At 36.0% G+C, this 22,198-nt stretch overlaps 1 protein-coding gene and 1 long non-coding RNA gene across 2 annotated transcripts in view; both read left to right on the top strand.

The window, feature by feature from the left end:
- The window catches only part of sorcs3a (sortilin related VPS10 domain containing receptor 3a), a 307,833-nt gene that overhangs the window by 266,856 nt on the left and 18,779 nt on the right, over window positions 1–22,198 (top strand). The window contains exon 23 of the mRNA XM_051945511.1: window positions 20,081–20,212. Coding sequence (XP_051801471.1) covers window positions 20,081–20,212 — 132 coding nt within the window. The remainder of the gene's footprint in view (window positions 1–20,080; window positions 20,213–22,198) is intronic.
- On the top strand, window positions 3,879–11,793 carry LOC127533150 (uncharacterized). Its single transcript, XR_007940892.1, has 3 exons — window positions 3,879–4,729; window positions 6,535–6,755; window positions 11,347–11,793. It is a non-coding gene; the product is annotated as an uncharacterized LOC127533150 (long non-coding RNA).

Genomic DNA, 22,198 nt, shown 5'->3' with positions numbered 1-22,198 from the left:
CGACTAAGTGGTTGTTGTTGATAATTAACTTACCCTCAAATGACTAGAATACATATTGGGTTTTGTTTTTTTAGATATATCCAGCAATAAGTGAGAAACAGGCTGGATTTCATTAAACATTCACATTGTTTTCATCAGTACACTGGTTAGCCCTGGCTTCAATGATCAGAAGTCCGACCTTCATTCATTTTTGTTTAATTCTTCCGCCACTTTAGTCCAGACGAGAGAGTAATCGATTTACTTTAGACCAAACCCAGAGGCTGGGTTTGAAAGCACCCAACATAGGATAAAGATTTAACATTTTTAAAAATCATCCAAAAATTACACAGTTTATTATAGTCAGAAACTATAAAAACAGAAAGAAACTGAAACCTTCTGCAGTTCTTTATCTACTCATCTGTGACAAGCCTATTATTAAATCTAAGTTTAAAACTGTGATATTTAATCAAAATAACAGTATTCTATATGTCTCGTTTAAAATTGCACAATTTTTTTATTTTTTTATTTTTTTTACCAGATTCTGCAAAAAACTAAGAATATGTGCTCCTTGGTTTAGCTGTCACTTCTCTTTGACAGAGATGGTACATATTCTGCCTTCCTACCTGGTGCAACAGATTAAAATTTGCCCAAAACCAGTGAAGTGTTTGTTAGATTTTGTTGTTTTCATGGCAAATCTCAGCAGCAGTTTGAGTTTAGTGTTGATTTGCAGGAGGGTTTTTACATCTCAATCATGCAGGAGTTGCTGCTCGACCATCTCTGATTTGCTACAAACCTTTTTTTGTATCATAAACGCTAGGTATTTAATGTAGTTTCTATGAAACTAAACTTAATAAATCAAGTACTTTCCCAGATAAAAATGTAAAAAAATAAATAATACAGAAGTTGTGAGTTATTGTTGTTCAGACATCCTCAAATTTCAGTGTGCAAAAAAACTTACTGAAAGAGGATCAGTGGGGAATTTAAAAAAATAAAAATAAATATCCACATTTTATGCCATTAAACTTTCTGCAAAATCAGAAATGATTATGATTATTTGTTTATTGTTTAAGGAAATTTAATCACAGATGCTGGATTATCTCAATGGTGTTTTACCTAAATATCGTGTCAAAGTTAATCATCATTTGGAGCAGAATCCCTCCTGAGTTTATTGCCTTCAAGCAGCATTTCTTTAAATAAACCTGAAGAATATTGCAGCGTTTAATCTCTGTAGCTGCCCACATTAAATCTGACTTCCTGCAGCAGGCGACTTCGTAAGACTTCTTTTCCTGCTCGTCAGATTTCTGTCCTCAGCAGTGGATTTACAAAGCATCAAGAGAAGAGCTCTCCACATCAGCCGGACACATTTTTAAACTAATGACTGATTGCACTGAGAGTAAACATGGTCCGAGTGCATTGATTTTTTTGTTGTTGCCTCTTTTGTCATCCTATTCACTCCTCTCACTGGAAGACGTGCCCACAGCTATCATTTGTCCACTACTTTGGTACTCAAACAGTGATTTCTGTGCCCGATAATTGTCCTCTCCATTGTCCGCCCAGACCACAGAGAAAACATAAAACCATCAGAAGCTCGGAAATGAAGAGCGATGCCACCCAGGTTCTGCCTCCTTTTGTCTGAATAAACTGGTTAAAAGCTTTAAAAATGCTTCCAGGCAAACAAAAGCAAACACTGATTTGGCTTCATGTGTGTTTTTGTCAAAATGAAAAGCTTTTAATGGGTAAATTCGGCAACAGCTGCAAACATAATATAGGCCAGTTCGACAAAACTGACCACAATCCACCTGTAATCTTAACAAGATGGAAAATCCAGAAATATCCAATACTAACACTGTCAGATGTTGAAGGGAAAACTCACAGAAGTTATGTTGGAGAAGAACTTTGAGATAAAGGTCAGAAATGAGTCTCTTTGTACATCTGCAGCACCATTTTTTTCTGTTTCGCTCCTGTGAAGCAGAACTGAGCTGCAGGTTGGGAAGAAAAATATTATTTACCACAAATGAACAGTTAGTTCACACAGAGCTGCTGATGTAGACTTAAACAGTGGTTTGTGGTTCAATACCTGGTTTTACTGACACTGGTTTGATTCAGAGCTTGTGTTTTCAAAATAAATAAAGACATAAATAAAAATGACATCCATTTACCTTAAAGTAAGAAATCTTTAGATTCTTCAGGTTTTCCATCTTATTTGCTTTATTATTTTTATTCCGCCAAGGAACGACAGAGTTATGTGATGATCGGTGCACGTTTGTCTGTAAATTTGTGAATCCGTCTGTCTGTCTATGTGAAACATTACTCAAAAACGGCCTAACGGATTTGGATGAAACTTTCAGAGGAAGGTCAGAAATGACACAAGGATCACCTCATTAAATTTTCACAGTGATGGGGCTTATAGTCTGAATCAATGGCTTTGTTAAGGATTTCCCATTGTGAGATATAGCTGCCAGCATGGCGTCACTGTAACAATGATGTGAACACTGTGTCAGTTACCTGCTGACAATCACATGATTGTGATCCTACTACAAATTGACTGTGATTTATCAGTTGGAAATCATACGAGGAACAATTGATTAAACTGTGGGGTGTTTCTGAGTCCCATCAATTCCTGCCGCCTGCTACATATTTAGGTCATTGCTACACGCAATGTAGCAAACCCCAGCCAGTGGTGAAGCTCCTGATGTTTCACAAAGCCTTGATTTACGTTTAGCCGCCAGCCTTAATTTGAATGCAAATTCACCTTTCTGTCCTTCACTCCTTTCTTCAGGAAATACCGTAAGAGCTTGTACCTGTTCCAGCTAGGTGCTTCTAAGTTTAGACACATCCTTTGCTAGACCGCAACAGTGTGGAACTGTTTTCCTTCTTCTTTACGTGAATTTTTGGACTTTTCAGCAGCGTCTTCGTCATGTCAAGGAACCACTGCTTAATTAAACACTTCTTGTGCCACTGGAATGGTGACAAAATAAAAGTCCGTAACAAAACGAAAGTCTGCTTTGCTTCTGTTATTTTAACACAGCAAAACAACCAAAAGTGATGAACTGATCAACAGACCTTTATAAGACTATTTTACATGCAATTTGGTAACCATACATAACATGCGCAAACATAACACATGCCTGTGTTGAGCACAAGGTAATTTTCAACGAATTATTTCATCCGTCGGAAATGATACGTCAACTCAGCAGCCTTGGTGGAGAACTGCGCTCTCTGAGTGCTTTTCTAGTAGTTTAGTATGTCGTCCAAAATGTGGGAAAAAAAGTCATAGTTTAGTATGTCATCCAAAATGTGGAAAAAAATGTCATAGTTTCGTATGTCGTCTAAAATGTGACAAAAACATCACAGTTTAGGATGTTGTCCAAAATATCAATAAAATGTCATGGTTTAGTATGTCATCCAAAATGTGACAAAAACATCATAGTTTAGTATGTCATCCAAAATGTCAGTAAAACATCATAATTGAGCATGTCGTCCAAAATGTGACAAAAATTATCATAGTTTAGTATTTTGTCCGAAAATGGACAAAAAAATGATAGTTTACTATGAAGTTCGAAAATGGACAAAAAACGTCATGGTTTAATATGTTGTCCGACAATGGACAAAAAATGCCATTTTTTTGTCCGAAAATGGACAAAACATCATAGTTTAGTATGTAGTCCAAAAATTGACAAAAAACATCATAGTTTAGTATGTCGTCCGAAAATGGACAAGAATCGTCATAGTTTAGTATTTCGTCTGAAAACGGACAAGAAACATCATAGTTTAGTATGTCGTCTGAAAATAGACAAAAATGGAATTTTTTGTCCGAAAATGGACAACGATATCATAGTTCCATATGTTTTTCTCTGAAAATGGACAAAAAACATCATAGTTTAGTATGTTGTCAAAAAATGGACAAAAATGTCATTTTTTCTCCAAAAATTGAGAAAAACGTCATAGTTTAGTATTTCATATGAAAATGGGAAAAAAAGTCATAAATTTATATGTCATCGGAAAATGGATAAAAAACATCATAGTTTAGTTTGTATGTCGACAAAAAAGGCGCTTTTTTTCCAACATGTCGTAAAAACGTGCCATATGATGAAATAATGTAAAGGAGACCGTGAAAGAGCGCCTACATAGCTCAACAGGTTAGGCAGGCAACCCCATGTACAGGGACTGGTCCCTGATGCAGCAGCCTGGGTTTGGTTCCTACCTTTGCCTTATGTCCTCCGCCTAAACTTCTCCCTGTTTTCTGTCACTATTCACTGCTACTTCCAAAAGAAAGTGTTTTTTAAAAAAATGGACAAAAACATCATAGTTTAGTATGTCGTCCGAAAATGGACAAAAACGTCATAGTTTAGTATGTCAGCCAAAAATGGACAAAAACGTCATAGTTTAGTATGTCAGCCAAAAATGGACAAAAACGTCATAGTTTAGTATGTCATCGGAAAATGGATAAAAAACATCATAGTTTAGTTTGTATGTCGACAAAAAAGGCGATTTTTTTCCAACATGTCTTACAAACGTGCCATATGATGAAATAATGTAAAGGAGAGCATGAAAGAGCGCCCACATAGCTCAACAGGTTAAGCAGGCAACCCTGTGTACAGGGGCTGGTCCCTGATGCAGTGGCCCGGGTTCGATTCCTACCTTTGCCTTATGTCCTCCCCCTATACTTCTCCCTGTTTTCCGTCACTATTCACTGCTACTTCCAAAAGAAAGTCTTTTCAAAAATGTTATAGTTACCTCCGCCAAGGAGGTTATGTGACACCCGGCGTTTGTGTGTCTGACTGTTAGCAAGATAACTCAAAAACGCCTGGGCAGATTCACATGAAATTTTGAGGGGCTGTAGACTATGGTAAGAAGAAGAGCTGATTTAATTCTGGTGGCAATCCGGAAAGGATCCTTGATTCTGGATCACTTTGAATTTTATATTTAGTATGTTTTAGTATGTGGTCCAAAATATGACAAAAACATCATAGGTTAATATGTCGTCCAACAAATGGGAGCAAGGTGTCCGGATAGCTCAACTGGTTAAGAAGGTGATTCATAAACAGAACTATGTCAGAGATGCAGGTTCGATTCCAGCTCATGATCCTTTACTGCATGGGTTTCCTGTTTTCCTCTCTATCCTTGGCGGAGGTCTGCACTCTCTGACTGCTTTTCTAGTTTAATATGACGTCCAAAAATGGACAATAAACGTCATAGTTTAGTATATCGTCCGAAAATGGACAAAAAACGTCATAGTTTAGTACATCGTCCGAAAATGTACAAAAAACGTCATAGTTTACTATGACGTCTGAAAATGTACAACAACGTCATAGTTTAGTATGTCATCTGAAAATGGACAAAAACGTCATAGTTTAGTATGTCATCCAAAAATGGACAGAAACGTCATAGTTTAGTATGACATCCGAAAATGGACAAAAACATCACAGTTTAGTATGTCGTTCGAAAATTGACAAAAAAAGTCATAGTTTAGTATGTCGCCTGAAAATGGACAAAAAAGTGATAGTTTAGTATTTTGTCCGAAAATGGACAAAATACTTCATAGTTTAGTTTGATGTCAAAAAATGGTCGAAAAATGTCATAGTTTCGTATGACGTCTGAACATGTACAAAAATTGACATTTTTTGTCTGAAAATGGTCAAAAAACGTCAGAGTTTACTATGACGACTGAAAATGTACAACAAACGTCATAGTTTTGTATGTCGTCCGAAAATGGACAAAAATGTCATAGTTTAGTATGTCGTCCGAAAATGGACAAAAACGTCATAGTATAGTATGTCGTCCGAAAATGAACAAAAAATCTCATATTTTAGTATGTCTTCGGAAAATGGACAAAAACGTCATAGTTTAGAATGTCAGCCAAAAATGGACAAAAACGTCATTGTTTAGTATGACGTCCTAAAATGGACAAAAACGTCATAGTTTAGTATGTCATATGAAAATGGAAAAAAATGTCATAAATGTAATATGTCGTCGGAAAATGGATAAAAAACATCATAGTTTACTATGATGTCTGAAAATGTACATCAAACGTCATAGTTTAGTATGTCATCTGAAAATGGACAAAAACGTCATAGTTTAGTATGTCATCCAAAAATGGACAAAAACGTCATAGTTTAGTATGTCGTCCGAAAATGGACAAAAAACGTCATAGTTTAGTATGTCGTCCGAAAATGGACAAAAAACGTCATAGTTTAGTATGTCATATGAAAATGGAAAAAAAAACGTCATAAATTTATGTCGTTGGAAAATGGAAAAAAAACATCATAGTTTCGTTTGTATGTCGACAAAAAAGGCGATTTTTTTCCATGTCGTAAAAACGTACCATATGATGAAACAATGTAAAGGAGAGCATGAAAGAGCGCCCACATAGCTCAACAGGTTAAGCAGGCAACCCTGTGTACAGGGGCTGGTCCCTGATGCAGTGGCCCGGGTTCGATTCCTACCTTCGTCTTATGTCCTCCCCCTATACTTCTCCCTGTTTTCCGTCACTATTCACTGCTACTTCCAAAAGAAAGTCTTTTCAAAAATGTTATAGTTACCTCTGCCAAGGAGGTTATGTGACACCCGGCGTTTGTGTGTCTGACTGTTAGCAAGATAACTCAAAAGCCTGGGCAGATTCACTTGAAATTTTGAGGGGCTGTAGACTATGGTAAGAGGAAGAGCTGATTTAATTCTGGTGGCAATCCGGAAAGGATCCTTGATTCTGGATCACTTTGAATTTTATATTTAGTATGTTTTAGTATGTGGTCCAAAATATGACAAAAACATCATAGGTTAATATGTCGTCCAACAAATGGGAGCAAGGCGTCCGGATAGCTCAATTGGTTAAGAAGGTGATTCATAAACAGAACTATGTCAGAGAGGCAGGTTCGATTCCAGGTCATGATCCTTTACTGCATGGGTTTCCTGTTTTCCTCTCTATCCTTGGCGGAGGTCTGCACTCTCTGACTGCTTTTCTAGTTTAATATGACGTCCAAAAATGGATAATAAACGTCATAGTTTAGTATATCGTCCGAAAATGTACAAAAAACATCATAGTTTACTATGACGTCTGAAAATGTACAACAAACGTCATAGTTTAGTATGTCATCTGAAAATGGACAAAAATGTCATAGTTTAGTATGTCGTCCAAAAATGAACAAAAAAGCCATAGTTTAGTATGACATTCGAAAATGGACAAAAACATCATAGTTTAGTATGTCGTCCGAAAATGGACAAAAACGTCATAGTTTAGTATGTCGTCCGAAAATGGACACAAATGTCATAGTTTAGTATGTCGTCCGAAAATGGACAAAATACGTCATAGTTTAGTTTGATGTCCAAAAATGGTCGAAAAATGTCATAGTTTAGTATGACGTCTGAACATGTACAAAAATTGTCATCTTTTTGTCTAAAAATGGTCAAAAAACGTCAGAGTTTACTATGACGACTGAAAATGTACAACAAACGTCATAGTTTAGTATGTCGTCCGAAAATGGACAAAAACGTCATAGTTTAGTATGTCGTCCGAAAATGGACAAAAACGTCATAGTTTAGCATGTCGTCCGAAAATGGACACAAATGTCATAGTTTAGTATGTCGTCCGAAAATGGACAAAATACGTCATAGTTTAGAATGTCAGCCAAAAATGGACAAAAACGTCATTGTTTAGTATGATGTCTAAAAATGGACAAAAGAGTCATAGTATAGTATGTTGTCCGGAAATGAACAAAAAGATCTCATATTTTAGTATGTCGTCCGAAAATGGACAAAAACGTCATAGTTTAGTATGTCAGCCAAAAATGGACAAAAATGTCATAGTTTAGTATGTCGTCCGAAAATGGACAAAAACGTCATAGTTTAGTATGTCATATGAAAATGGAAAAAAATGTCATAAATGTATATGTCGTCGGAAAATGGATAAAAAACATCATAGTTTACTATGATGTCTGAAAATGTACAACAAACGTCATAGTTTAGTATGTCATCTGAAAATGGACAAAAACGTCATAGTTTAGTATGTCATCCAAAAATGGACAAAAACGTCATAGTTTAGTATGTCGTCCGAAAATGGACAAAAACGTCATAGTTTAGTATGTCGTCCGAAAATGGACAAAAACGTCATAGTTTAGCATGTCGTCCGAAAATGGACACAAATGTCATAGTTTAGTATGTCGTCCGAAAATGGACAAAATACGTCATAGTTTAGTTTGATGTCCAAAAATGGTCGAAAAATGTCATAGTTTAGTATGACGTCTGAACATGTACAAAAATTGTCATTTTTTGTCTAAAAATGGTCAAAAAACGTCAGAGTTTACTATGACGACTGAAAATGTACAACAAACGTCATAGTTTTGTATGTCGTCGGAAAATGGACAAAAACGTCATAGTTTAGTATGTCGTTCGAAAATGGACAAAAACGTCATAGTTTAGTATGTCATATGAAAATGGAAAAAAATGTCATAAATGTATATGTCGTCGGAAAATGGATAAAAAAACATCAGTTTACTATGATGTCTGAAAATGTACAACAAACGTCATAGTTTAGTATGTCATCTGAAAATGGACAAAAACGTCATAGTTTAGTATGTCATCCAAAAATGGACAAAAACGTCATAGTTTAGTATGTCGTCCGAAAATGGACAAAAACGTCATAGTTTAGTATGTCGTCCGAAAATGGACACAAATGTCATAGTTTAGTATGTCGTCCGAAAATGGACAAAATACGTCATAGTTTAGTTTGATGTCCAAAAATGGTCGAAAAATGTCATAGTTTAGTATGACGTCTGAACATGTACAAAAATTGTCATTTTTTTGTCTAAAAATGGTCAAAAAACGTCAGAGTTTACTATGACGACTGAAAATGTAAAACAAACGTCATAGTTTTGTATGTCGTCGGAAAATGGACAAAAACGTCATAGTTTAGTATGTCAGCCAAAAATGGACAAAAACGTCATAGTTTAGTATGTCGTCCGAAAATGGACAAAAACGTCATAGTTTAGTATGTCGTCCGAAAATGGACAAAAAACGTCATAGTTTAGTATGTCCTCTAAAAATGGAAAAAAAAGTCATAGTTTAGTATGTCATATGAAAATGGAAAAAATAAACGTCATAAATTTATATGTCGTCGGAAAATGGAAAAAAAACATCATAGTTTAGTTTGTATGTCGACAAAAAAGGCGATTTTTTTCCATGTCGTAAAAACGTACCATATGATGAAATAATGTAAAGGAGACTGTGAAAGTGTGCCCACATAGCTCAACAGGTTAAGCAGGCAACCCTGTGTACAGGGGCTGGTCCCTGATACAGTGGCCTGGGTTCGATTCCTACCTTCGTCTTATGTCCTCCCCCTAAACTTCTCCCCGTTTTCTGTCACTATTCACTGCTTCTTCCAAAAGAAAGTGTTTTCAAAAATGTTATAGTTACCTCCGCCAAGGAGGTTATGTGACACCCGGCGTTTGTGTGTCTGACTGTTAGCAAGATAACTCAAAAACGCCTGGGCAGATTCACATGAAATTTTGAGGGGATGTAGACTATGGTAAGAGGAAGAGCTGATTTAATTCTGGTGGCAATCCAGAAAGGATTCTTAATTCTGGATCACTTTGAATTTTATATTTAGTATGTTTTAGTATGTGGTCCAAAATATGACAAAAACATCATAGGTTAGTATGTCATCCAACAAATGGGAGCAAGGTGTCCGGATAGCTCAATTGGTTAAGAAGGTGATTCATAAACAGAACTGTGTCAGAGATGCAGGCTCGATTCTTGCTCATGGTCCTTTACTGCATGGGTTTCCTGTTTTCCTATCTATCCTTGGCGGAGGTCTGCACTCTCTGAGTGCTTTTCTAGTTTAATATGACGTCCAAAAATGGACAATAAACGTCATAGTTTAGTATGTCGTCCGAAAATGAACAAAAAAGTCATAGTTTAGTATGACATCCGAAAATGGACAAAAACATCATAGTTTAGTATGTCGTTCGAAAATTGACCAAAAAAAAGTCATAGTTTAGTATGTCGCCTGAAAATGGACAAAAAAGTGATAGTTTAGTATTTTGTCCGAAAATGGACAAAATACGTCATAGTTTAGTTTGATGTCCAAAAATGGTCGAAAAATGTCATAGTTTAGTATGACGTCTGAACATGTACAAAAATTGTCATTTTTTGTCTAAAAATGGTCAAAAAACGTCAGAGTTTACTATGACGACTGAAAATGTACAACAAACATCATAGTTTTGTATGTCGTCGGAAAATGGACAAAAACGTCATAGTTTAGTATGTCAGCCAAAAATGGACAAAAACGTCATAGTTTAGTATGTCGTCCGAAAATGCACAAAAACATCATAGTTTAGTATGTCGTCCGAAAATGGACAAAAACGTCATAGTGTAGTATGTCGTCCGAAAATGGACACAAACGTCATAGTTTAGTATGTCGTCTGAAAATGGACAAAAAACGTCATAGTTTAGTATGTCGTCCAAAAATGGACAAAAACGTCATAGTTTAGTATGTCCTCTAAAAATGGAAAAAAAAGTCATAGTTTTGTATAGTTTAGTTTGATGTCAAAAAATGGTCGAAAAATGTCATAGTTTAGTATGACGTCTGAACATGTACAAAAATTGTCATTTTTTGTCTGAAAATGGACATAAACCTCATTGTTTAGTATGTCGTCCAAAAATGGACAAAAAACATCACAATTTAGTATGTCGTCCAAAAATGAACCAAAAATCTCATATTTTAGTATGTCGTCGGTAAATGGACAAAAACGTCATAGTTTAGAATGTCAGCCAAAAATGGACAAAAACGTCATAGTTTAGTATGTCAGCCAAAAATGGACAAAAACGTCATAGTTTAGTATGTCATCGGAAAATGGATAAAAAACATCATAGTTTAGTTTGTATGTCGACAAAAAAGGCGATTTTTTTCCAACATGTCTTACAAACGTGCCATATGATGAAATAATGTAAAGGAGAGCATGAAAGAGCGCCCACATAGCTCAACAGGTTAAGCAGGCAACCCTGTGTACAGGGGCTGGTCCCTGATGCAGTGGCCCGGGTTCGATTCCTACCTTTGCCTTATGTCCTCCCCCTATACTTCTCCCTGTTTTCCGTCACTATTCACTGCTACTTCCAAAAGAAAGTCTTTTCAAAAATGTTATAGTTACCTCCGCCAAGGAGGTTATGTGACACCCGGCGTTTGTGTGTCTGACTGTTAGCAAGATAACTCAAAAACGCCTGGGCAGATTCACATGAAATTTTGAGGGGCTGTAGACTATGGTAAGAAGAAGAGCTGATTTAATTCTGGTGGCAATCCGGAAAGGATCCTTGATTCTGGATCACTTTGAATTTTATATTTAGTATGTGGTCCAAAATATGACAAAAACATCATAGGTTAATATGTCGTCCAACAAATGGGAGCAAGGTGTCCGGATAGCTCAACTGGTTAAGAAGGTGATTCATAAACAGAACTATGTCAGAGATGCAGGTTCGATTCCAGCTCATGATCCTTTACTGCATGGGTTTCCTGTTTTCCTCTCTATCCTTGGCGGAGGTCTGCACTCTCTGACTGCTTTTCTAGTTTAATATGACGTCCAAAAATGGACAATAAACGTCATAGTTTAGTATATCGTCCGAAAATGGACAAAAAACGTCATAGTTTAGTACATCGTCCGAAAATGTACAAAAAACGTCATAGTTTACTATGACGTCTGAAAATGTACAACAACGTCATAGTTTAGTATGTCATCTGAAAATGGACAAAAACGTCATAGTTTAGTATGTCATCCAAAAATGGACAGAAACGTCATAGTTTAGTATGACATCCGAAAATGGACAAAAACATCACAGTTTCGTATGTCGTTCGAAAATTGACAAAAAAGTCATAGTTTAGTATGTCGCCTGAAAATGGACAAAAAAGTGATAGTTTAGTATTTTGTCCGAAAATGGACAAAATACTTCATAGTTTAGTTTGATGTCAAAAAATGGTCGAAAAATGTCATAGTTTCGTATGACGTCTGAACATGTACAAAAATTGACATTTTTTGTCTGAAAATGGTCAAAAAACGTCAGAGTTTACTATGACGACTGAAAATGTACAACAAACGTCATAGTTTTGTATGTCGTCCGAAAATGGACAAAAATGTCATAGTTTAGTATGTCGTCCGAAAATGGACAAAAACGTCATAGTATAGTATGTCGTCCGAAAATGAACAAAAAATCTCATATTTTAGTATGTCTTCGGAAAATGGACAAAAACGTCATAGTTTAGAATGTCAGCCAAAAATGGACAAAAACGTCATTGTTTAGTATGATGTCTAAAAATGGACAAAAGCGTCATAGTATAGTATGTTGTCCGGAAATGAACAAAAAGATCTCATATTTTAGTATGTCGTCCGAAAATGGACAAAAACGTCATAGTTTAGTATGTCAGCCAAAAATGGACAAAAATGTCATAGTTTAGTATGTCGTCCGAAAATGGACAAAAACGTCATAGTTTAGTATGTCATATGAAAATGGAAAAAAATGTCATAAATGTATATGTCGTCGGAAAATGGATAAAAAACATCATAGTTTACTATGATGTCTGAAAATGTACAACAAACGTCATAGTTTAGTATGTCATCTGAAAATGGACAAAAACGTCATAGTTTAGTATGTCATCCAAAAATGGACAAAAACGTCATAGTTTAGTATGTCGTCCGAAAATGGACAAAAACGTCATAGTTTAGTATGTCGTCCGAAAATGGACAAAAACGTCATAGTTTAGCATGTCGTCCGAAAATGGACACAAATGTCATAGTTTAGTATGTCGTCCGAAAATGGACAAAATACGTCATAGTTTAGTTTGATGTCCAAAAATGGTCGAAAAATGTCATAGTTTAGTATGACGTCTGAACATGTACAAAAATTGTCATTTTTTGTCTAAAAATGGTCAAAAAACGTCAGAGTTTACTATGACGACTGAAAATGTACAACAAACGTCATAGTTTTGTATGTCGTCGGAAAATGGACAAAAACGTCATAGTTTAGTATGTCAGCCAAAAATGGACAAAAACGTCATAGTTTAGTATGTCGTCCGAAAATGGACAAAAACGTCATAGTTTTGTATGTCGTCCGAAAATGGACAAAAATGTCATAGTTTAGTATGTCGTTCGAAAATGGACAAAAACGTCATAGTTTAGTATGTCATATGAAAATGGAAAAAAATGTCATAAATGTATATGTCGTCGGAAAATGGATAAAAAAACATCAGTTTACTATGATGTCTGAAAATGTACAACAAACGTCATAGTTTAGTATGTCATCTGAAAATGGACAAAAACGTCATAGTTTAGTATGTCATCCAAAAATGGACAAAAACGTCATAGTTTAGTATGTCGTCCGAAAATGGACAAAAACGTCATAGTTTAGTATGTCGTCCGAAAATGGACACAAATGTCATAGTTTAGTATGTCGTCCGAAAATGGACAAAATACGTCATAGTTTAGTTTGATGTCCAAAAATGGTCGAAAAATGTCATAGTTTAGTATGACGTCTGAACATGTACAAAAATTGTCATTTTTTTGTCTAAAAATGGTCAAAAAACGTCAGAGTTTACTATGACGACTGAAAATGTAAAACAAACGTCATAGTTTTGTATGTCGTCGGAAAATGGACAAAAACGTCATAGTTTAGTATGTCAGCCAAAAATGGACAAAAACGTCATAGTTTAGTATGTCGTCCGAAAATGGACAAAAACGTCATAGTTTAGTATGTCGTCCGAAAATGGACAAAAAACGTCATAGTTTAGTATGTCCTCTAAAAATGGAAAAAAAAGTCATAGTTTAGTATGTCATATGAAAATGGAAAAAATAAACGTCATAAATTTATATGTCGTCGGAAAATGGAAAAAAAACATCATAGTTTAGTTTGTATGTCGACAAAAAAGGCGATTTTTTTCCATGTCGTAAAAACGTACCATATGATGAAATAATGTAAAGGAGACTGTGAAAGTGTGCCCACATAGCTCAACAGGTTAAGCAGGCAACCCTGTGTGCAGGGGCTGGTCCCTGATACAGTGGCCTGGGTTCGATTCCTACCTTCGTCTTATGTCCTCCCCCTAAACTTCTCCCCGTTTTCTGTCACTATTCACTGCTTCTTCCAAAAGAAAGTGTTTTCAAAAATGTTATAGTTACCTCCGCCAAGGAGGTTATGTGACACCCGGCGTTTGTGTGTCTGACTGTTAGCAAGATAACTCAAAAACGCCTGGGCAGATTCACATGAAATTTTGAGGGGATGTAGACTATGGTAAGAGGAAGAGCTGATTTAATTCTGGTGGCAATCCAGAAAGGATTCTTAATTCTGGATCACTTTGAATTTTATATTTAGTATGTTTTAGTATGTGGTCCAAAATATGACAAAAACATCATAGGTTAGTATGTCATCCAACAAATGGGAGCAAGGTGTCCGGATAGCTCAATTGGTTAAGAAGGTGATTCATAAACAGAACTGTGTCAGAGATGCAGGCTCGATTCTTGCTCATGGTCCTTTACTGCATGGGTTTCCTGTTTTCCTATCTATCCTTGGCGGAGGTCTGCACTCTCTGAGTGCTTTTCTAGTTTAATATGACGTCCAAAAATGGACAATAAACGTCATAGTTTAGTATGTCGTCCGAAAATGAACAAAAAAGTCATAGTTTAGTATGACATCCGAAAATGGACAAAAACATCATAGTTTAGTATGTCGTTCGAAAATTGACCAAAAAAAAGTCATAGTTTAGTATGTCGCCTGAAAATGGACAAAAAAGTGATAGTTTAGTATTTTGTCCGAAAATGGACAAAATACGTCATAGTTTAGTTTGATGTCCAAAAATGGTCGAAAAATGTCATAGTTTAGTATGACGTCTGAACATGTACAAAAATTGTCATTTTTTGTCTAAAAATGGTCAAAAAACGTCAGAGTTTACTATGACGACTGAAAATGTACAACAAACATCATAGTTTTGTATGTCGTCGGAAAATGGACAAAAACGTCATAGTTTAGTATGTCAGCCAAAAATGGACAAAAACGTCATAGTTTAGTATGTCGTCCGAAAATGCACAAAAACATCATAGTTTAGTATGTCGTCCGAAAATGGACAAAAACGTCATAGTGTAGTATGTCGTCCGAAAATGGACACAAACGTCATAGTTTAGTATGTCGTCTGAAAATGGACAAAAAACGTCATAGTTTAGTATGTCGTCCAAAAATGGACAAAAACGTCATAGTTTAGTATGTCCTCTAAAAATGGAAAAAAAAGTCATAGTTTTGTATAGTTTAGTTTGATGTCAAAAAATGGTCGAAAAATGTCATAGTTTAGTATGACGTCTGAACATGTACAAAAATTGTCATTTTTTGTCTGAAAATGGACATAAACCTCATTGTTTAGTATGTCGTCCAAAAATGGACAAAAAACATCACAATTTAGTATGTCGTCCAAAAATGAACCAAAAATCTCATATTTTAGTATGTCGTCGGTAAATGGACAAAAACGTCATAGTTTAGAATGTCAGCCAAAAATGGACAAAAAACGTCAGTGTTTAGTATGTCGTCTAAAAATGGACAAAAACGTCATAGTTTAGTGTGTCGTCCGAAAATGAACAAAAAATCTCACATTTTAGTATGTCGTCCGAAAATGGACAAAAACGTCATAGTTTAGTATGTCGTCCGAAAATGGAAAAAAAGTCATAGTTTAGTATGTCATCTGAAAATGGGAAAAAAAACGTCATAAATTTATATGTCGTCGGAATATGGTAAAAAACATCATAGTTTACTATGATGTCTGAAAATGTACAACAAACGTCATAGTTTTGTATGTCATCCAATAATGGACAAAAAATGTCATATTTTAATATGTCATCCGAAAATGGACAAAAAAGTCATAATTTAGTATGTCGTCCGAAAATTGACAAAAAATGATAGTTTATTATGACGTCCGAAAATGTACAACAAACGTCATAGTTTAGTATGTCATCTGAAAATGGAAAAAACGTAATAGTTTAGTATGTTGTCTAAAAATGGAAAAAAAAGCGTCATAAATTTATATGTCGTCGGAAAATGGACAAAAAGGTAATTGTTTACTATGATGTCTGAAAATGTACAACAGACGTCATAGTTTTGTATGTTGTCTGAAAATGGACAAAAAAACGTCATTTTTTCTCCAAGAATTGACAAAAACATCATAATTTAGTATGTCGTCTGAAAATTGACAAAAAACATCATAGTTTAGTATGACATCCGAAAATGGACAAAAACATCATACTTTAGTATGTCGTCCGAAAATGGACAAAAAAAGGTCATAGTTTAGTATGTCGCCTGAAAATGGACAAAAGTGTCATAGTTTAATATGTCATCCGAAAATAGAGAAAAACATCATAGTGTAGTATGTCATCCAAAAATGGACAAAAACTGTCCTAGTTTAGTATGTCGATCGAAAATGGACAACAAATGTCATAGTTTAGTATGTCGTCTGAAAATGGACAAAAAACGTCATAGTTTAGTATGACATCCGAAAATGGAAAAAACATCTTAGTTTAGTATGTCATCCGAAAATTTACAAAAAAAAGCGTTTTAGTTTAGTATGACGTCCAAAAATAGACAAAAAACATCATAGTTTAGTATGTCGTCCAAACGTGGAAAAAATGTCATAGTTTAGTATGACGTCTGAAAATTTACAAAAAACGTCCTAGTTTAGTATGACGTCCGAAAATGGACAAAAAACGTCATAGTTTGGTATGACATCCGAAAATGGACAAAAAACGTCATAGTTTAGTATGACATCCGAAAATGGACAAAAACATCTTAGTTTTGTATGTCATCCGAAAATTTACAAAAAAGCGTTTTAGTTTAGTATGACGTCCGAAAATAGACAAAAAACATCATAGTTTAGTATGTCGTCCAAACATGGAAAAAATTTTCATAGTTTAGTATGACGTCTGAAAATTTACAAAAAACATCCTAGTTTAGTATGACGTCCGAAAATGGACAACAACATCATAGTTTAGTATGTCGTCCGAAAAAGGACAAAAAAACGTCATTTTTTTCCCGAAAATGCAAAAACACCGTCATAGTTTAATATGACGTCAGAAAATGGACAAAAAACATCCTAGTTTAGTATGACGTCCGAAAATGGACAACAACATCATAGTTTAGTATGTTGTCCGAACATGGAAAAAAACATCATTTGTCTTAAAATGGGCAAAAACGTCATAGTTTAGTATGTCTTCTGAAAATGGACAAAAAAAGTCATAGTTTAGTATGTCGTCCGAAAATGGACAAAAAAAACATCATAGTTTAGTATGTTGTCCGAACATCGAAAAAAATGTCAATCTTGGTCCTAAAATGTAAAAAAAACCCGTCATAGTTTAGTTTGTCATCCAAAAATGGACAAAAAATGTCATAGTTTAGTATGTTTTCCGAAAATGGACAAAAAATGTCATAGTTTAGTATGTCGTCCGAAAATGGACAACAAATATCATAGTTTAGTATGCCTTCCGAAAACAGACAAAAAAAGTCAGAAAATCGACAAAAACATCATAGTTTAGTATCACGTCCAAAATTTTGGGGGAAAAGAAGTTATCGATTAGTATGTCGTCTAAAATTTCACGAAAACATCATAGTTTAGTTTCTCTTCCAAAATATGGGGAAAAAACGTTATCGATTCATATGTCGTCCAAAATATCACTAAAACGTCATAGTTTAGTTTCTCTTCCAAAATATGGGGAAAAAACGTTTTAGATTCATATGTCGTCCAAAATATCACTAAAACGTCATAGTTTAGTTTCTCTTCCAAAATATGGGGAAAAAATGTTATAGATTCATATGTCGTCCAAAATATCACTAAAACGTCATAGTTTATCATGTCGTCCAAAACTTGGGAAAAAAAATGTTTTAGATTAGTATGTCGTCCAAAACATCCCTAAAACATAACAGTTTGGTATGTTGTCCACTGTTGAAAAAAATGTCATATCTTAATATGTCATCCAAAATGTGGAAAAAAATTGTCATAGTTTAGTATGTCGTCCCAAATGTGACAAAAACGTCAGTTTAACACGTCGTCCAAAATGTCACAAAATTGTCATAGTTTAGTATATTGTCCAAAATGTGACCAAAATGTCATAGTTTAGTATGTCGTCCAAAATGTAGAACAAATGTCATTGTTTATTTTGTCGTTCAAATGTCACTAAAATGTCATCGTTTCGTATGTGGTGCAAAATATCACTAAAAATGTCCCAGTTTAGCATGTCGTCCAAAATGTTAAGAAAATGTCACAGTTTAGTATGTTGTACAAAATATCACTAAAGCGTCATAGCTTTGCATGTTGTCCAAAATGTGGAAAAAAAGTCAAAGTTTAGTATGTCGTCCAATATATCACTAAAACGTCATAGTTACTCCACCAAGGAACGGCAGAGATATGTGACGATCGGCCTAAGTTCGTCTGTGAATCTGTGTGTGAAGCTGTCTTTCTGTCTGAAACATGACTCTAAAATGGACCAACAGATTTGGATGAAATTTTCAGGAACAGTCGGCACTGATACAAGTATCACATGATTAGATTTTGTCATTGATATGGCTTATAATCTGGACCCACTGATTTGTTAATGATTTCCCACTGGGAGATATAGCAGTCGGCACGACGTCACTCTAACCATGACATGAACACTGTCAGTTATCCGCTGACGATCACAATTGCGATCCTACTACAAAATGACTGTGATTTAACTACTGGAAATCATACAAAGAACAAATGATTAAGCTGTGGGGTCTTTCTGGATCATCATTTCCTGCCGCCCGCTACATATTTAGGTCATGCAACGTAGCAAACCCTAGTCAGACACATTAAGTTCAGCTGTCAGTTTTATTTTGAACACAGATTCACCTTTCTGTCCTTCACTCATTTCTTCAACATAAGAGCTTGTCCCCATTCCAGCGAGGTGCTTCTCAGTTTTGTCACAACCTGGCTCAAAGGAAGGACAAAAGATGAAGATGACCCATGGCAAGTTAAATGCAATTTATTAACAAAACTGAGGTAAATCTGCAATCAGTTCATCAGTAATGGATGTAGTGAATGGATGTGTGATCGTGTGTGAGAAAAGGAAATTGCTTCACCAAACCAGACAAACCATACCCTAGGAAACCCAAGAGAAAATGGAGGATGAGCACCATTCCCAGCTAAACACCAGTTTATATAGACAACCCAGGTGTCAGCAATCAGGTGAGCAGTGCACCCAGGTGTCAGCCAACATGGCCAATGAGCCACTCTCCCAGCTCCTAGCAACCAGCAACCAGCTGAACAGGTACAGGTCTTGAGGCCTAGGAGCTGTCACAGTTTATACAAATCCTTTGCTAGACATTAACAGCATGGAACCGTTTTCTGTCATCTTTACGGGAATTTTTGGATTTTTTGGCAACCTCTTCGTCATCTCAAGAAATCTCTTCTTAGAGGAACATTTCGTGTGCTGCTGGAATGGTTACAAAATAAAAGCCTGTAACATTAAAAAATACATCTTCAACATAAAAGCATGGAGAGAACGGTTGTTTTAACACTAGCAAAACTAAGGCTTGCCACAAGTGATGAACTGATCAACAGACCTTTGAGTAATTTACACGCAATTTGGTATCCCTACATAATGTGCACATGCATAACACATGCCTGTGCTCAACGCAAGGTCATTTTTCATTAAAGATTTCATCGGTCAGAAATGATGCATCAACTGAGCGGCCTTCGCGGAGTACTGCACTCTCTGAGTGCTTTTCTAGTTTAGCATGTCGTCCAAAATGTCACTAAACGATATAGTTTAGTATGTCATTTAAACTGTCAAAAAAAAGTCATAGTTTAGTATGTCGTCCAACATAACATTGTTCTACGCTAAATGGAGACCAAACACTGAATTATCCAGATGTTTTGTTACCTAAATGTCATGTAGAAGTTAGACTACCTTCTGGAAAACTCTGCAGTGTAGTCCATATACCACATTAACAAAATGACCCGTTCCACATGAGCTGTCTGTGTGAACTGATTTTGTGTGATTTTTTTAGTTGTTTTTTTTTTAGCATCCACGGTGTCACAGTGTGGTATCTAATGAAGCGTATTTCTACCTTGTGACAGGTGTCAGACTTCCCGGAGGAGCAGCTATTGGTCGCTGTGTTCCCAGGAGTTCCAACAGCTGCCGAACTCTTCCTGCTACCTCACAAGAACCAGTCTGAGACCAAGAAAAAGAGCGAGGAGGAGCTGGAGCGGGTATGACTGTGGCTCAATTTGAAGAGTCCATATTGTGCTCATGTACAGGTTTATAGTTGTATTCTTAGGATCCACTAGAATATGTTTACATGATTTACATGCAGGTCGCTGCACAGTGACTTGGTGGGTAGCACTTTCGCCTCGCAGCTAGAAGAGCCCCGGTTCACGTCCCCATCTTTCTACGCCTCCAGCTTCCACTCACAGTCCAAAAACATGCTCATGTTAATTGGTAACTCTAAATTGTCTGTAGGTGTGAATGCGAGTGTGATTGTTTATCTGCATATGTAGCCATGTGATAGACTGGCAACCTGTCCAGGGTGTCTCCTGCCTTCATCCTAAGTCAGCTGGGATCGACTCCAGCCTCCAACCCTAATGAGGATTAAGTGGTGTATAGATAATGGATGGATTTACATGCACCTCTGTCTAAAACACTTTGTTTTAGCAAGGGTCTACAAAAAAGACACTTTCATGCCAAAGTGAAAACAGAATTCTACAGAGCAATGTTAATTCATTAAAAACATAAAGCATAAAATAACTGATTGTTCACATGTTACCCTCTAGATTTACCTTTAGCATTGAGCCTATTTTGGACTCAATCAGCCTAAACATCTTGAGGCTGAAGTTTTACCTTCTTCTTCTTTGTTAAACTGCCCCTTTCAAGTCCAGATACAAATTCTCAGTTAGATTGAGGTCTGGACTCTGATTCAGCCTCTCCAGAACATTCACTTTGTTGTTTCTTAAAACTATTTCTGTGTACCTTTGTCTTTCAGCTTCAGCTCATTGTCTTGCTGGAAAACACATCTTCCAAGTCCTAGTTCACTTGCTCACTGCATCAGTTTGTCCTCCAGGATTTCTCTACACTTAGCTGCATTTGTTTTACCTTCAACCTTTACAAGCCTACAGGGCCTGATGCCAAGAAGTATCGTGATGCTGCCACCACCATGCTTCATGGTGGGGATGGTGTGTTTGTGATGATGTGCAGTGTTTGGTGTCGACAAAACACAGCATCTAGTCTGATGGACACAAAACAAATTTTTGGCCTCATTAGAGCAGAGAACCGTCTTTTAGTTAACTCACCCTAAATTTACCCTCCCATGCTTTCTGATGAACTCTTGTTGTTAACATGTCTTCATGGTGGAGTTATATCAAGGGTACAGATTCACCAGAGACTGGACCTTCCAGATAAGGTGTCTTTACACTATAATTATTTGAGACACATTCACTGCACTCTGTGGCATTCACTGTGTGAATTCTAGCACCAATCATTTATTTTACCTTTTATATTTTTAATTTGGCATTACTTAGTAGAAATCTGTTTTCACTTTGACATGAATGAGTCTTTTTTTTGTCAATTCTTGTAAAAAAACAAAAAAACAAGTTAAATTAACCCTTTAAGCTTCAGTCAATTCCAGCCGTTTTCAGTACAAAAAATCGCTAATATTCTATTTTTAAATAAAAAAAATTACGAAAAATACGGGGAATATTGGACGGGCATCGCGAGGTGCTTTTCCTTGAAAAGGACCGATTCGGGGATTTTATACCGACTTCAGGACATGTTTTGGACAAAATAGTTTCCTGGCTTGTGTCATCTGGATGTAAAAGGTTGGATTATGGCCGTTTTTTGTGGAATCTTTTTTTTTGTGTATAATGAACCCGGAAATGTGAGTCGCGCTGTGTGCGTTGAAGCCGTGTATAGAGAACGGATGGATGAATATTTGTTTTTGTCGGACAAATGTGTTTTTCTCACCCGCTGTGGTAATCGCATCTGAAAGTGGTTTATACCGGCAGATTCATGAGAATCTAAGCTTTCCATCGGTGTATAGTGTTTGTATAAGCGCGTTTGCGGCCGTCGGACATTCTTGAAATTCCTATGCAAATTAGTAGGTGTACCGCCGGCGGTACACTGAAGCTTAAAGGGTTAACAGTGATGCAGTGTTGAAATGCATTCAAAGAGGTATTTTTAAAAGACATGTTAACATACTGTTA

The sequence above is a fragment of the Acanthochromis polyacanthus genome, chromosome 3 (genome assembly GCF_021347895.1).
Source record: "Acanthochromis polyacanthus isolate Apoly-LR-REF ecotype Palm Island chromosome 3, KAUST_Apoly_ChrSc, whole genome shotgun sequence".
NCBI lineage: Eukaryota > Metazoa > Chordata > Actinopteri > Pomacentridae > Acanthochromis > Acanthochromis polyacanthus.
This window is presented reverse-complemented; position numbering and strand designations above follow the sequence as displayed.